Here is a 16,884-nt window from a genome sequence, read left to right as displayed (position 1 = left end):
TTATTGGAATGCAGTTAGTATTGACATTTAGACAGTATCTGAGGCATGAACATGATTTCTTCTGTTGGGTAACATCTGTGCTGGTGTGCTGTTATTCTGGGAAAGCATCATTAAACATAGTGATTTTGTCTTTTAATGTGGTTTGAATAAAACTCCAGGTTTTGGTTGTTTGATCTGGGTATCACTAAGTGCTACAGTTTTAGTAATGTGTCCTATTAAGAGTTTTTGACACTGACCCTTTTTTCCCCTCTGTTTTTCTATTTAATAAATTTATACTTGGTGGGAGCTAAGAGAGGGGGAGATACTTCATGGTATGCAATGGTGTGCAATAAATAATTGGAATATTTTAATTGTTACTAATCTTAAAAAAATTACTACTGTCTCCAAAAAGCCTTTCTTATGTGCAGTTGGTAGATAATGGGTCAGTTATTTATGCAGGGTTTTTTTTGTCTTTCCAAACATCTCCCATCCTGAGAATGGAAAATAATTGAATGAGAAAATAAAATACACCTTAGGGCTCTTTTTTTTTTTTTAATTAAAGGTGCTTAATTTCCTATATGTCAAACTTTGAGCATGAAAATGCTCATTGTGTCAGCAAAAAAGCTGCAGGATTTTAGATTCTTATTCCCTTATGTAACAACAAGCTCCAGAGCCCAAGTTCATGAACTCGATGTCTGTAACGTTAAATCACGCTGCAGAATGGGAAAGCTGGAAATGGGAGTCAGCACTCTGTTAAAGGGATCCCAAATACAAGTGCTGGGGGAGAAAAGGTAGAGCTGTAAGAAGAGTATATGTGAAGGCAGTACAGAGAACTAAGTGCACTACAGGTATGGGAAAAAGGGGGTTCAGGATTTTCTCAGTTGTGGAAGTGCATTAGTCTGTTAGGAGCACAGATCCTGGGATTTGGTCAAGGAGGTGGAGGGGCCAGTTTGGACCACAGGAGGGAGCAAAGGGGGAAAACATTAGAAGATTTGGCCAGTGTTTTCACACAAATGAATTGTCTTTCTAATGCTGTTGTAAATATTGGATACCTTTTTTATTGCTGTTTTTTTAATGACTGTTGATTAGCTGTTTAGAAGTATAAACTTCTTTCTTTTACATTTATTTTAGATATGTGAATGGCCATGCAAAAAAGCATTATGAAGATGCACAGATTCCTATGACCAATCATAAGAAAACAGAAAAACAGGAGAAAGTTCAGCATACTGTGTGTATGGATTGCAGTAGTTACAGTACATACTGGTAAGGGTTTAAACACTAATTTGACAACTTTTTATACACAGGCAAAAACATCAGACTCTTGTGCAGTAATTATATTACACACATTTTTGAGCATTTCATCTTTTGCTTTCCAGACCTGTCTTTTTGGAACACTCTGCTTTTCTATGTCTATTGCAGCACTGTACAGTTACTGGCTGTAACTAAACTCTCACATGTCAAATGTCCTAAACAAAGAAACCTTTTGAAATAAGCCCTATGGGCTTTGGAGTTGCTTCTTTTTGCTTTGGGGTGTGTGGAGACCCAAACCTCTTAATTGCAAAAGCCATTTGGTTGGTGTTGCTCCTTCCATCAAGCTGGTAAGCCTTTCACATGTCCTTTATTTGTCAGAATTCAGAAGGTAAACTATTACACTGTAGTTCCTGTCCAAGAGAGCTGAGCTGGAGTTGTGTTTGTGTGTGTACTTTCTGTGAGTCTGGGAAAGTGGCTGATCCTGTTGGGAAGCAGCATCAAGTCTCTAGGAAGAGTAAGGAAAACAGTCAGAAATGTTTCTTTAAACAGCACAGTGGCCTGGGCTGATTCCTTCTGTGGGGTTCTTGCAGTGTGATATGCACTGTTTAGGGAAACTTAATATTGATGCTGCTGATGTTGGGTTCCCCAAGGTCCTTGTTCCCCAGAGGGCAAAGACTGGGAGTCAGTGGAAAGCACTGCTTCTTGCCTCAGCATCCTCCATCCTCTTCCCCCTTAAGTGAACCTCTTGACAGGTGCTTCCCCATTGGCAGCTGCTCCATGGTTCCCCATGTGTGCTGTTACTTGTGCAGTGTGGCAGAGCAGGATTTGAGCAGTGTAAATCTCGGGGAAATCTCTGTTATGTTCTTGTAAAATTACTGGATATGTGGCTGCTCTAATGGGTATTTTATTCAAATAGTTGGGTGTCTTTTGGGTAGTTCATTAGGGGAAAAAAAAGTCTGTTTGATGAAGTAGTTTTATGAGGAATGCTTCTGTAACAAACATTTTTATCCCCTGCAAGTAAAACCCCAGTTATGTGATTTCACCTGAAGAAATGTTGTTCAGAGCAACTCAAAAACTGCTTAGATGGTGGAAGCAGCTGTAGGTATTTAAGCATAGACTAAAGGTCTGAGTAGCTTTGTGATGTAGGGGAATTTTGCTTTATTTGCATTTTATTTTAAGGACCGGCATTTTTATCGGCTCCTATGTGAATACATGAGAAAACTGACAAGTTTTCCAAGGGGTAAATTTGCACAGGTTACCAGCATTGTGACAGCTATGAGAAGCTAGTTTCACTTTCCCAATCAGTACTGCTAGCAGCTGAGTTCTCTGTTGTGGCTTTTTGTTGTGTTTGAATTATACCCTGTCTTCCAGTCATTCTGAAGGTAATAATCTGTGGAGGAATTTTAGCAGGGTATTTGAAGTCTTTGATTATATCTCCATTATGACAAATAGTGTTCTGAACTTGCTGAGGCTTGGTGAGTTAGAGCAGCAAGTCTGAGCACCCTGCTGACCTTCTCCCAAGCCCAGTGGGGGCATTGCAAAATCCCAGCAGCCAGGCTGGGGGCTGTGGGATGTGTTACTGACCCCAGCTGGGCAGGGCAGGGCAGGCAGGCCTGCACCTGGGGAGGTGTGTGTTTGTGGGAGCACAGAAGGGAAGCACTTCAGCATGTGATGCCTTTGCTGCTGTAGTCGAGGGCTGAGTCATCTGTGGATGAACTGGAACTAATTGTAGCCAGCTTTGCCTTGGGGAGTTCCTGTTGTGTAGGTAATTCACCAGCAAATTATAACCCCTGTGCTAATGTGAAGGTGAACAAGTTTCAAAAGCAGTTTATCTTTGCTTTCATTTAGGATATTTCAGGTTTTTCCCACATGATAATCAGGGAAAGATACTTGAATTTGTTACTGCGCCCAGTTGAAATGAGCACAGAAGTTTAAAGATGAAACAGAAGGCATCCAGATCAACTTTTCTGCCTTTATTTTGGACAGTACTGTGGAGGCTGCTGCCAGTTAAAGCTAATAGTTGGGTAAATTTGAGACATAATTAGGTATTGTGGAGAATGAATGGGCTTTCAATAGCTTTGCAAAGCCTATTTGTGACCTGCAGTGTAGATGTGAATCCAGTAGACAGTCTGTTTATACCATGGTGGTTCTTTTAAGTGAACCTTTATGGAAAGATGAGTATTTTATGCTACCAGGGTGGGCTGCCTCAATAATTTGAAAGTCAATAAAATACCATCTTAAGACTTAATTGAATTTTATTTCTACTGTAAAAATAATACAGATATTTTAATGCTTTTATATTTTTATGTGCTGTTCTGTTTACTGCACAAAGTTGAGCATGGTGCTCTTATTCCAGTTTTATCTTATGGATCCCAATTTACTGTATTCCTTGGCTTGCATGATAGTATCAGTGAACAGGCCTGTATGGGCTTTCTAAGAAGGCAGCATTTGATCCTTTGCCTTCCTTTGGCCATGCCATAGCCTGTAATGCAGTCTTTCCAGAGGGTTTTGTTCTTTGCTTACTCAGTCCTGTTCAGCTGCTCAGTTTTACCATTGGAAAAGTTGAGAGAATTTCTTAATATTTTGTTACAAGAGTACAGCTCTCTTCTTGATTCTTTGGTCGCTTTTGAGACAAAAGATGCAGTACTAAACAGTCAGACTCTGCTGAGAGAGAGTCCTGAATCCCACTTTTTGGAGGTAATCAGCCTTTCAGTTAGTTCTAAAGTACTACAACACAAAGAGTTTGCAAGAAGTACAGATCTTTTTTGTCTTCAAACTGTAAGAGGGTGCTTTCCCATTCTGTGTTAGGGTTTTTTGTGCACAAGAAGTAAAATGATACATGTAAGAGCCCCACTTTCCTGAAAGGGGACTCTTGTGAATTGGTTTTCTCTGTGCTAGTGCACAGACAGTTGGCACTGAAGAAGAAAGGCTCCCCTGTTGACATATTTGCATAATATGTTTCCTGTGTTCATTTAATCCCAGACACAGTTTGCAGGTCAGATTTCTCATCCATTACCCTCCTTGTTACCCCTTAAAGGGACACAGCTTTGTCAGGGGTGTGTGCTCCTGGCTGGTGTAAAAATAACCAACTGTCAAGGACTTAGAAAAATTCTTTTTTAGTCTCTGTGAAGAGGGTTCTCTTAAAAAACAAACCAGACTTACTGTGCTGGTGTCATGAGCATTGGAAAATGAGGTTGCTTAGTCCTATTGTTTTGCATTCTACAATGAGTGAAAATAAGAGCAAAAAGCCATTTATCCAGACAGTAAAACTTGAACTCTTTGTTTATTCATATAAGGTGTTGCCATAACTAAGGAAACCTTTTCTTCATTTTTCCTATCCTTCAAATTCTTCAAATCTAGTCAGGGCTTTTAAATACAGCATGAAGTTCTGTCCCTCCTAAGCACTGTACCAGCAGTAAGCACCCATGTTCCCACATAGAGCAGTGCATATATTCACTGGCTTAATGCCATTTTAGAAGCAAAGGAGGCTAGGTCTTGGAAGTAGCAGAGGTACTAAAAATAGAGTGTATAGAGGAAAATACTGTGCCAAGCCATATAAGGGACCCTCTGCAAGGTATAGAATTTGTTCTGTGTCGTTGCTGTAGCTACTGTATCCAAAAAAGGTATTTGTTAATTTGCAGTAATGCTGAGGATCATAAATTAGGCAGCTGTTTTGAATGGCAGCTTCACATATAGGATGTAATTTCTCAGCAGTTTACCCTTAAGGTGTGTGGGCTTAGCAGATTTAAGTTACTAAAACATAAACTACTTCTAAATCTGTTTACTTGGTTTCTCCAAAATAGTTTGGAGGTAATGCTGTTATTTCTAATAGTAGTGCTGAATCCTCAGTGTTGCAAGAGAGGCTTTTTAAAAAACCTACCTATTAAAAAGAGAAATAGAAGATTGGCTTGATTCTAAGTGAAACTTAAAATTACTTTTCCAGTGTTGGAAGGACCCTGACACTTTCTGATGTATTTGGTTTTATTCTTCCATCTTGGGGCATGTGCTAAACTGGTGTGTAAAAATAAGGTTTTTTCAGGGCATGGGAGCAATGAAATTCTCTTTCAGCAATAAGTTCTCATTGAAGGTTTCAGTGAGCTTGGATCTGTTTCCATGCCCTGTTTTCTCAAGAGTAGCTCCAGCATTAGTAGCAGTGTGGCTGTGCTGGTGCAGCTGGGGTCCCACACTGTGTACTGGCTGACTGGGCCTGTGTGCTCTGAGTGCTGGCCTGACAGCTGGCTCCTGTGGGATGCCAAATGCAGGAGCACCTCACTAGGTCTTTGTAGGTAGCTGAAAAAGCTGACAAGGACTACCTAAATGTGGCTGAAAAATGAGCACATTAACAGACTTCTCCCTCCCAAACTAACTGGGTCTGTGGCCATCTTTAAAAATGTAAAAGAAAAAATACTGGTGATCTTACTAATTTCTAGATCTTGTGTAAGTGCCCATAATGATGACACAGGCCCCCAGCTGGGTAATAATTAGCATTGACTCCATGATTCCAGAAGGCTGATCAATCCCTTTATTATACTGTACTTACTAAGAACCCATTGCCCCTACAGACAGTCACGGTGCAGCTGGACCCAATTGGTCCTTCAATCCAAACACCATCACCATTGGCCAATTAAGAAACCACCCTTTGGTAAACAGATCTCCATAGCACATTCCACATGTTCACAACAACAGGTGCAGCAAGTGAAGATAAGAATTATTTATCATTCTTTTCTCTGATCTTCTGACAGCCTTCCCCAGGAAAGCCTGGGAAAGTTGTGTTTCCTCTCTGTGGCCAGAGAGCTGCTGCCACACCATAACTGCTGCGTGCAGTGTTTGGATGTCTGGAGGCATCATGGTAATTTCTCTTCTTAGAGGGAAAAATCAGAGGTACTGAGCACACTAGTCTTAGGGGCTCCATTCAGTGGCAAGGCCCTTTACTTTCTCAACTCTGTAGCCTTTTCAAGAATGTAGAGTTCGAAGTAACACTGGCAATACCTGCTGATTTATACAACAGTGTTGTGAATTCCACTTGTGCCTGAAGTCAGTAGCTTCATTAAATTAGGAAGCAAATGTGTATCTGCTCCAGCAGAGGAATAGCCTGAGGTGATGATGATGATGATGATGATGTATTTTGCATTTGAGTCACTCTTGTGCCAAAGGAAGAGACATAGCTACAGTTCTGATATTAAACATATCCAAAGTTAATTTTCCTCACTTGTTCACTTGCCTGCCGAAATTTGAAGCTGTAATTTGACACTTCCCAGTATGTACAGAAACTGATGAGTGATTGAATGATATTTGTGGTTAAGCACGAGGTGCAAGTTGCCATAGACTTCTGGACTGGCTTTGGAACACTCAAGTGATCTCTTAGTCCATCATCTTCCCTGGTGTTTTTTCAGTAGCACAGACTTTTATATTTGTATATATCTGTTGAGCATTTCAGGTTTCAGTGATAACTTACAATGTTAAAATAGTTTCAAAATTTATAAAATCTTTGTATTCTGTTTGCCAGGGGTCAGTTGATCTTTTCTGATGAATCTGTGGATAGACTACTAAGTCTGCTTTTCGTTACGCTGTTTCAGTTTTTGTTGAACTAGAATTCTGCCTTGGGCCAGGCAGTATATCATGTTTTGATTTACAATAAAGAACTAAACTAGCAGAAAACCCATGTAATAAGATGGTTCCTGTACCCTCTTTTGCTGGAGGGGGTTTCTTGGAGGGAACCAAGCTCAGTGTGAGGTGTTGTGCTCCCCAGTTCTCATAATCTTTCACTGGATCCCTTTGGTGCTTTCCACACATGGGCTTGTGTGCTTTGATCTGCTTCACTGAGGTGCTTTGCATATTCTAAAAAATATTTTTCTTGCAGTTATCGTTGTGATGATTTTGTAGTCAATGATACCAAGCTGGGCCTGGTACAGAAGGTCAGAGAGCACCTACAGAACTTGGAAAAGTAAGTAGTTTGTTTGCATCCAGACTGCCTTGGCCAGACTTGTAATGTGCATCATTGAAATGGTATTTGTTTCATATGTATATTTGTATCTAATTACATGTGTCTTAACCCTTCTATGTGTCTGACACTATGTTTAAAAACCTTTTCATCACTGAGAAGCAGAGGTGCAGAACAAATGGATTTGATTGATCATGATTGTATGTCTTGTTGTCAGAGTTTTGTCAAAAAAACAGAATAAGCTTTTTTTATCAGAGAAATTTGAGAAGAAGTGCAGGTGGAAGTAGTCTTGATATTAATTGTACAGTTTGATTTGCTAGCAAAAAGATTAAGAAGACTTAGGAGCTTGGAACTGCACAGAAGAGACATTTTTTCCTTTGTCTCTGTCTGGTGCTGTTCCACTGTAAAGCAGATAATCTGATCCTGGGTGATGTATGTGCTGTGGCCAGTCCTAGAGAGCAAAAAGTGCTTGCACAGTTGGCCTGAAAATCTTACCTAATGCCAGGCAGAAATATGGGTGCATTCAGTGCTTCCATGTACATCAGAATGCCCCTGAGTTCACACAAGACTCCTGCTATGAAATTCCTGTGATCTGGGGAAATCTCTGGATCCTCCCTGAGCTAAGTATATCAATTACATGTAGGTTATCTTAATATTTTCATTATTTTCCATCCTCTTCTGATGGTCTTGTCAGGTACATTATGAGATGTAAAGATGTTTAAGTATAATGAGAAGTGAATTGGAAACATCCAAGCCATGTAACTTCTTGGGAAGTAAAAGATACAGGCAGGCTTCCATTCTGTGTAATGGTAGTTTTTGAATGCTTGGAGGGTGTTTTAATAAAAAAGAAAGGAAAAGGAAAAAACCACCAACCAAACCCTGAAATAAGCTATGATTTCAGCATCAAATTAGAGAGAAGGCATCAACTGGTTTAATGGAGGGGCCATTAATTTCCATTGATGTGCAAAAGACTGAGCAATTATTATTGTAACTGAGTATTACACAAATGTTAGAACTTCGTGTATTTTTCTTTGAGTAAGAGAAGTCAGTTACCATACGCAAGCACTAACATTCCACATACTCTTGATTTTTGGTAACTTAATTTTGTTGTGAGTTTTTTTAAGTTGTATTTTTAAAGGCTTACATGATTTTCCTGACAGAAGAACTTAATTTCTTTGACCTAGGAGAAGGATGAATATTTTAGATGACAAGTAGCTGCTACTAAGGCCACTCATGAAGGCACACATCCCTGAGCAGAGCATCCTCCATAAACTTACTGGTGGGCCCTGGGGCTGTGCCCTGAGGGAGGTGCAGCCAATTCCATACTGCAGCAATGGGGAGCCTGTTTGCTGTCACTGACAACTGGTGACAGAAGGAATCACTTTGTTAAACATGAGTTGATTTTCTCTGCTCCATTCCACACAATATTGTTTTTCTGGTAAATAACCACTTATAATTGTTTTCCAACAGTTCAGCCTTTACATCAGACAGACATAGGAAAAGAAAACTATTGGAAAACTCATCTCTGAACAGCAAGTTATTGAAAGTAAATGTAAGTACAGCAGATCTGGTACAGTGAGTTTAAAGGGTTTTTGTAAACCTGCTGAGGTTTATATTGGACCTAGACCCAAACTGTTCTTGGTGCTCTTTAGCATCTCCTGGCCACACCCCTGAAAAGCCCTTTCACACACAAACATGGCTGATGCTCTGCTGCATTTCTGCTGATGTAGACTGAGCTTTCCTGGGCTTTAGAAGGGTTTCATGTCAAGATGGAGCTTTGGTTTTCTGAGCAGACAAGCAGCTTATGTCATTTTTTGGTTTTTTGGGTTTTTATTGTCCCAGGTGCAGAAGGCAAAGGAGGAGGTACATTCTTGAGGGAGGCTAAGAGTAATTGTTAGAAAAAAAGTAAAAAATGTTACCAGTTTTTTAAAAGAGCTCAGTAAAACTTGCTTTCAAGAGGAACTATGGACTGTTTTTAGGCTTTTCTGCTCCTCATTTCATCTTCCTGCTATTCTAACTTCAGATCTGCAAGATAGCACCCAGGAGAGGAGGATCCAGCCCAGGCTAGATGGCCGAGGGGCTGCATCATTTCTTCCAAACAAAGAATGTCACAAGTCAGATGTCTCTTTTGCACAGATTGGATTATGGGAGTTTTCATAATTTCTTCCAGAATTTGAGGATGGAGAGGGGAGATACTGACCCAGCTGTATTCAACTGGTTCATTTTCACCCTTGGGAAAAAGGGGGAGAGATGGAGCAGAGCTTTTGGGCTGTGGGACAGCAGTGTCACCAAAAGCAGCTGGAACAGCAGCTCCTTCTGCCATAGGAACAACTGCCTGAGGGGATGTGAGTGGGAATAAGAGCCTGGGGTGGAGCAAAGCAGTTGGTTGCTGTTGGCAAAGTCTGGAGGGGTTTAGTTGCTTTAAAAAATGCACTACTACAGTCAGTTTAGGGTTGTCTGAATGTGCTGTCTGCACTTCCTGCACTGTCCCAATCTTGCAGAGATTGAGGAAGCCTAGGAGAAATAGTGGGGCTTTCTTGCTATGGCAGTACACAGCATCATTTGTTTGGAAAACTGAAAGCCAGTAAAATGCATAAATGCAGTGTTGTCCACATTTTTCTTCTCTTTCCTCCCCACCACTCTGGAGATAATTTGGTGAAAAGCAAGCAAACACGAACATCTGTGGGTTCATTGTTCTAGGCTGTAAATGATGTGTATTTTGCTTCTCTTATTTCAACTCTTTGCCTCTTCTTTGCACAGTCTAACTTGACTGTTTATTTCCCAAATAAATGCTGTTGTCTTGTCTTTCAAAAACCCTTCTGGCCACCACAGAATCCCACTGAGACTCAGACTAGTGCTGGTGACTTAAAAACAACCTGGAGGTGGCCATACCGTGCATATCAGACATGGGAAAAGATGGATGAGGATTGGTACTTTAATTTTTCAAGGGCACTGTAGGGAAATTGCTGTCCAGTTCTGAACGCTATTGGAGTGTGAATATTTAACATACACACACACACACAAATCCTTGGCAATAAGAGCCTGTGATTAACTGTATTGTCCTATTCTAGATTTATTTGCACAGGAAAAGATGTAGTATAGTTTTCTCTTGACAGGAATGAGTAAGAAAGAGTTTTCATGTCAAGATGGAGCTTCGGGGCACTTTGAGCTGCTGAGGGGGTTGTTTATCTTTGCAGCTGCATTTGGTGTAGTTGGTTATTGTTCAGATCTGTGCTTGATCTGACAGTGGTGGCTCTGCAGGAGGGAAGAGGTGGAGCAGTGATGAATCTTTCTGTAACCTAACTGTTCTCATTCTAGGGAAGCACCACTGCCCTTTGTGCCACAGGCCTTCGGAACCTGGGGAACACTTGTTTCATGAATGCAATCCTTCAGTCACTCAGGTACCTTCCCCAGCTCTCCCACCACTCTCAGGGGGCTTGTGTGCTGCAGCATTGGGCAGGTGAATTTGGCATGTTCCCACTGGACAGAAGCGTATCTGAATTGGCAGGAGTGGGTGTGCATGGGTTGATAAAGTTGTGTTTCATGGTGTGAGGCACATCCTGTGGTACAGCATTCCAGAGGAAACGTGCCATGGCCTTGGCAGACCAGGAGAGTGCCCCTTCGCTGCTGAGGCCAGTAAAATAAGTTAACTTCCTCAGCAAATGCAAGTCTGGGTTGTTAGGAAATGGTAGCTCAGCTGGCAGGGTATCTCTTAGTCAAAGCAGAGCCAAAATGTAATTATTTGAGGAAGCTGGGATGACAGTGATGTTTGCAGGTCTGTGTAGTTACTGACAGAAGGTCTTTGCTGTAGTGTTTCTTGTCTCTTGAACTGTTTGCGATTGCCATCCTGTATCACCGCATGAGGTGGTGTTCATGCATTTCAGAGAACAAGCTCCAGTATACGTAATATTATCCTTTTTCTCTGCCCTTAAAGGATTTCATTCTTATTTCATTTTTCCTAGTAACATTCAGCAGTTTTGCTGTTACTTCAAAGAGTTGCCTGCAGTGGAGCTGAGGAATGGGAAGACGGCAGGGCGGCGAACTTACCACACCAGGAGCCAGGGGGATAACAATGTGTAAGCTGTGTGTGCCTTGTGAGCTCTCAGCTGTGCAGCAAACAGCAAGGTTGGGCTGCTGGGGCCACTGGACACTTTTGATCTTGCACAGTTCACAGGGGACAAAGGCACAGAAGAATAGTTGTCTACAAAGAAAGAAACTCGTAGCACTTGCAGCTTGCTGTTAGAGGTCTGATGCTGCAGGGAGGGGCAGTCAGATGCATCAGGTAGTGCTGGAGTGTGACGTGTTAAACCGTGGTAAGAAGTCCTCTTGATATGTGCTGCAGACATTATGCTCCTGACTTCCAGCTAAAATAGGGTCATGAGGATGTGACTGCAAGTCAACCCACTGTGACTACTACTACAGGAAGTTCAGGAGTAAGTGATTGATGATCTGTAGGTTGCTTGAGCAAGTGTTAGAAGGATGCTAAAAGGATGTTAGCAGTGTCTGCACTAAAATGACAAACAGTGCATAGGTGTTCACATGAGTCCATCCTGAACATCTGAAATATAATTTCCCAAATCTGTGCGTCTTCAACAATTGTGGGTAGGATTTTGGACATAAAATCTTTGAAGCTACTGGAAAGGATATTTACCCAGTCGTTACAGTCTTAACCCAGCTAATGTCTGATACTTGTACCATTGAACAAGTAAACCTCTAAGGGTTGTAAACAAATGCACATTAAACACCAGCTCTTACTTTCTTTACAGTTCACTTGTGGAAGAATTCAGAAAGACACTCTGTGCTTTATGGCAAGGAAGCCAAACTGCATTTAGTCCAGAGTCTTTATTTTACGTTGTTTGGAAAATAATGCCAAATTTTAGGTAAGTTTTTTTAAAAAATAACAGTACTCTGATTGCAACCACATATTGCTGCTGTCCTACTCTAAAATGGACTGCATCCACAAGATGCACTCTCTGTAGCTTTCCATATACCTACATATGTGCTTTGAAAAGGATCTTTGCTTTGATCAACAGTTTTCTGTTCATCAGTAGTGCTTGCTTTTTCCTTCTGCCCTTCTGCCACATGTAGCACTTTCAGAGAGAATAAGATCTCACAGGAGAAACAGTGGTAGTTGTACCTTTGAGCTAGTGCTCCAAGGGAATCAAGCTATTGACTGGTTGGTAAGTGCCAAGTGCAGGGTGTTGACTGAACCCAGGCTTGGCTGCAGTAAGAAAATGATGTAGTCAGATTAAAAAAGATACAGCACCTACAGGTCTAAATGCAAACATACTGGCTGAAACTTCCTTGATTCTCTCAAAATACAGCAGTCACCAGCTGGACATGACATAAGGGCTAGAAAAGAAAAATTCTGTGCATAATAAGCATTTTGGGCCCATACTTACAAAACAGATGATAAAGTGGTAAAGAAGGTTACCCAAGTAAACCCAAGTATTGTTCCTCTCAAAGGTCTCCCTGTCCTGACCCCCGAACCTCTTTCAAAGGAGCACTGAAACCTGTTAGGATATATTGTGATGAAGGTAAGTTGCTGTTGTAGTCTACCATAGTTTGGTTTTTAGTTAAGGAAAAAATCCACCAGCTACTGAAGTAATTCCTTATAAAAACCGTAACAGTTTCCTTTGTACCTGACAAAACCAATCAGCTAGCTCATTTTAAATATTGACACCCAGTTAAACCACTTAAAAAAGTGAAATACACCTCTGTGAAATCACCATTAACAACATAATCCCAATTCAGAAGCACAGGAACAGCTGAAAGCAATGCTGTGAGCCTCCGTGCCACTGCCTGGCAGAAATCCTGTGACCAGCAACAAAAAGCCATTTCCTAATGCAAAGCCCAAATAAAATTAACTCATTCAGTGCTATAAAATTCCATTCTAAAACAAAGAAACCTGCCAGCGCCACTTCTCCCAAATAAAAAAAAATTAAAAGCACATAAAAAGAACAACAGAAAGAAACCAACATCGATGAGAAAAAAGAGCCAAAGCCCAAATAAAGAAAAAAAAAGTGTTAGTCTTAAGCTAAAATTCTCTTTTAAAGCTATGATGGAGATATAATTAATCCATCAGACTTTTTCCCTATAACTCATAAAATGCCTTGGAGAGATGTAGTGTTCTAAGCACAGCCATGAGCAGGAGCACCAATACTAAAGCAAGCAGATGCTGAAGTAGCTGTAATTGGATGAAAAGTTTCGAGAGCAATTAAAGAGATGAAAAATCTTGCCCCAGGGATAGAAGAAGAGACCTCTGTTTCCCAAAAATATATAAAGAAAACTTTTGTCTCTGTACTAGAGCACTCATCCTTAAAATTTCACCCCAACGAACTGAAATGACCCAGGTAGTAGTAGTGAAAAATCTACCAAACATAGGAGAGACTTCACAATTGCAAATTTCCAGGTGGCTGCTATTAGTGAAAATTAAAACCATGAAAGAACTGTTTCTTGTGAAAAAATCTCCATGACATGGCAAGAAAGACTCCTCTCCCTAAGTAAACTGAAGAAAGATTATTTTAAAAGTAATAAACTGACTGAAAATGCCACATTTTGTCTCTTTATATTGTCAGAGAGAAAAGAAAGAAGTGTTGGAGGGAGGAGAAGTGTTCTGAAGGTTTATTCTGATTTCTTAATATTTTTCTTTTAGTTTGGTTTATAAAGATTTCTTTATGCCCTTTAAAGTTTTGAGTCTGCTTTGCTCTCCTCCTAAGCCTTATCTTGCAGCAAAAAATGAATAAATAATTCTAATGAGTACATTGGCATTTGGCCAGTGCTAAACCCACTACATTAATTGGTGTATTAACTGAAAAACTCAGATTAGTGAACCAAAACCACTGCAATTGCTCCATGTTCTCACATAATAAAGATGTTCTCTTACCTGTTATATCTCTAGCACTGCTGACAAGATGCTGTGAATACATCTGCTCAATGAATAACCCAAACAACAGAAATCTGTTTATTCTGTTCTTCATACAGTTAGTTATCTTTCATTTAAATGATGAGAATCAAGGAAGTTTAATGCCAGCAGTTATACCAAACATATAATTACTTTGCAACTTTGGGACAGTAAGCCCTATCTTGGCTGTACAGGACTGTGGCCTGTTGAAGCACAGCAGTGTCTCTGGGTGCTGGGTTTTCTCTTGTAAAAGGTAGGCAGTGCTGCCCATGTGTCTATATACAGACTCCTTGATTTATTTTAAAGCTGCTGGTTTGGAAGAAAGCATTACTGTAATCCTACAAGGTGAAATTTTTTTGTTTTGTTCTGTTATCTCTTAGCAATACTCTCACTGGACACATCTGTGTTCCTCACTAAGCACATCAGCCTCACATTGCATACTTCTGTTGCAGTGAGTCTGGTAGCATTTCTCTCCCCTTCTGGGTACTCTGCTGTGAATCTTAGAGGATTTTTCCCTCCCCTGAGCACTCACATTTACAAACCCATTTATATTTCTCTCCCAGACATTCCTACCTGACAATTACTGCCAGCACTTAGGCAGGGTAGTGAGGTGGAAAAGGGGAGGCCTGATGAAGCAGCTTATGAGAATGGACAGGAGGTGGAGGGGAAGCCAGCTCTTGCTGTGTAGGGATTTCTGTAGCTTAGGCCTACAGTGACTTGCACATACTCAGGTCAGTGTTGCACAAAGCTTTCAGTGTTTCACTGCATATCTTGTCATGCTTTGTCTCAGTGTGCAGCTTAATGGCAAGTGAAAACCAGCTGTTTGTTGAATTTTATGCATGATTCAGCTTAAATAACTTAAAAGGCATGTTTTACCCTGATGGCTTCTCTGCTCTTTTCGGTAAGGTTTCTTAGTGGTGAAATAATAATGGTGATTGAGCAACATTGCTGCTGATGGCCTGTCCTACCAAATCCAAATGCTCAAGAGATGCTCTGAGTACCCCTGCCATTACCTCCCTCTCCCAGAAAATGAGTTATGCAGGGGAAGTGTGCAACTCCGAGCATGGCTCTAGATCTCATCCTAGAAGAAATGGTGCTCTCATCTTAATTATTTCAGACTTCATAGTGATGCTGAAAGATGCATGTGGAAAACAAACCTAGAGACTATAAATTCCTGCCTTTGGTGAGGAGGGGACTAAACAGACAAACACATGTACTTGCCAAAGTGAGTGGGATCAATGACTGAATGAGAACCACTCAGAAATGCTGACTCTGCATCCCACATGAACAATACTTTTTGTGGTGTCTTTCTTTTGAATCTTACCAGGTTTGAGATTACAATATATTGACCTTCATCTGTGGCCGATTCAAAGCAGGGACAAGTAGTGTCCTGTGTGAATGAGATTGAAAGCAGTTCTGCTGAGGCACAAATCAAACATAGTCAGGACCAAACAAGACAGAGGAGAAGCCACTGCTGCCATCCGTTGTGTGTTTCATTTAACAGGGACACAGTCCTGGGATGCCTCTGGCACAGGCAGGGCTGGTGAGGCCAGATAACAATGTGGCAGCTCCACTAGGCCCAGCTGTGTGAGCACATGGCAGGTGTCTCCTGCTTCCTGCTGCTTTCTCTTCCTATCTGAATGGTATATTCTTAAAGGTTTCTCCATTCTCACAAGAGGCATGCAGAGAGAATGAGCTGCAAAGGACCAAAATCACTTAATTTGTCAGGACATTGCTGTGTCCTTCCAGAGGCTACTTGGAAAACTTTCTTGGTACCAAGCACATATGGAAAGTCTGCTCAGTAGGATTAAAGAGGCAAAGGTTTTTTTTCCTGTGACCCTGGTGCTTGTTGGGTGTTGCCTCTAAAGCAATTTTGTTATTGTTTCCTTTTCTCTTCAGGGGATACCAGCAACAGGATGCCCACGAGTTCATGCGTTACCTTTTGGACCATCTACACCTGGAACTCCAGGGTGGCTTCAATGGTGTTTCACGCTCAGTAATCTTGCAAGAAAATTCTAACCTGTCTGGAAGCAACAAATGTTGCATGTAAGAAGTGGTTTTGAATTTCTTCAAAGCCTTCATGCCTTTGCATGGGTCTGCATGTGGTGGCTCTGGAATTTCAGATTAAGTGTTCCTTGTTTCAAGTTTTCTTCAGTGCTTCTAACTTCAGGCAGTACAAAACTGCAGGTCATGAAGATGAGCATTCTGTACAATCTGTGTCCCTTCAAAAGGAAGTGTCTTAGATCAGCAGTTTCCATAGGTGTGAGTGAGCATACAGGCTAAGTTGTAAAGACATTTTAATTCACTAGTCTTTCAGAAATAAAAAACTGTATTTTCTATAGCCCATAGAATTCTTTCTTCTCCCCAGACAATACAATTGTCTTAGGGTGATGGATAGCCTCAATGCTGCAGGAGCAAAAACGATGGCCAGCAATTTTGATGTTTAAATTGTGAGCAGACCTCCTGGATAAATGACTGAGTAGTGCAGTTAGCACTTGGAGAGTCAGTTTTCCAGCAGATGATCTCGTGTATCACTTGACAGTTACAGTTGGTGCTTTTTTTTGTGCATAGTTTTGGTTTTCATGCTACTGTGTACCTTGAAACAGGTGTAATTTGGGTGTTTGACTCTCTTTCTGTATTTCTCAAAATACTGTTTTTTTCTGACCTCTGTCCTAGCTGTGTTTTCTCTTAGATTGAAACTCACACAAGAGACAAAACCTTATTTTGCTTCAGGAAGGAAAGTTGTCAGATTAGCCTGCACATTTGGTCCTTAAGTCCTTAATTCCCTACAGAAAACCAGAGTTTGAGT

The 16,884-nt window shown here is 40.9% G+C and overlaps 1 protein-coding gene across 3 annotated transcripts in view; it reads left to right on the top strand.

Moving 5' to 3' along the window:
• Positions 1-16,884, top strand: part of USP3 (ubiquitin specific peptidase 3) — a 38,637-nt gene that overhangs the window by 17,224 nt on the left and 4,529 nt on the right. For all 3 annotated transcript variants that reach the window (XM_036389452.2, XM_036389450.2, XM_054516235.1), the window contains exons 3-9: positions 1,111-1,242; positions 7,091-7,174; positions 8,642-8,723; positions 10,490-10,572; positions 11,134-11,247; positions 11,938-12,051; positions 15,975-16,121. In XM_036389452.2, coding sequence (XP_036245345.1) covers positions 1,111-1,242; positions 7,091-7,174; positions 8,642-8,723; positions 10,490-10,572; positions 11,134-11,247; positions 11,938-12,051; positions 15,975-16,121 — 756 coding nt within the window. The remainder of the gene's footprint in view (positions 1-1,110; positions 1,243-7,090; positions 7,175-8,641; positions 8,724-10,489; positions 10,573-11,133; positions 11,248-11,937; positions 12,052-15,974; positions 16,122-16,884) is intronic.

The sequence above is a fragment of the Molothrus ater genome, chromosome 13 (genome assembly GCF_012460135.2).
Source record: "Molothrus ater isolate BHLD 08-10-18 breed brown headed cowbird chromosome 13, BPBGC_Mater_1.1, whole genome shotgun sequence".
Classification (NCBI taxonomy): domain Eukaryota; kingdom Metazoa; phylum Chordata; class Aves; order Passeriformes; family Icteridae; genus Molothrus; species Molothrus ater.
Note: the sequence above shows the minus strand (reverse complement) of the source record. Positions and strands in the feature narration are given on the sequence as shown.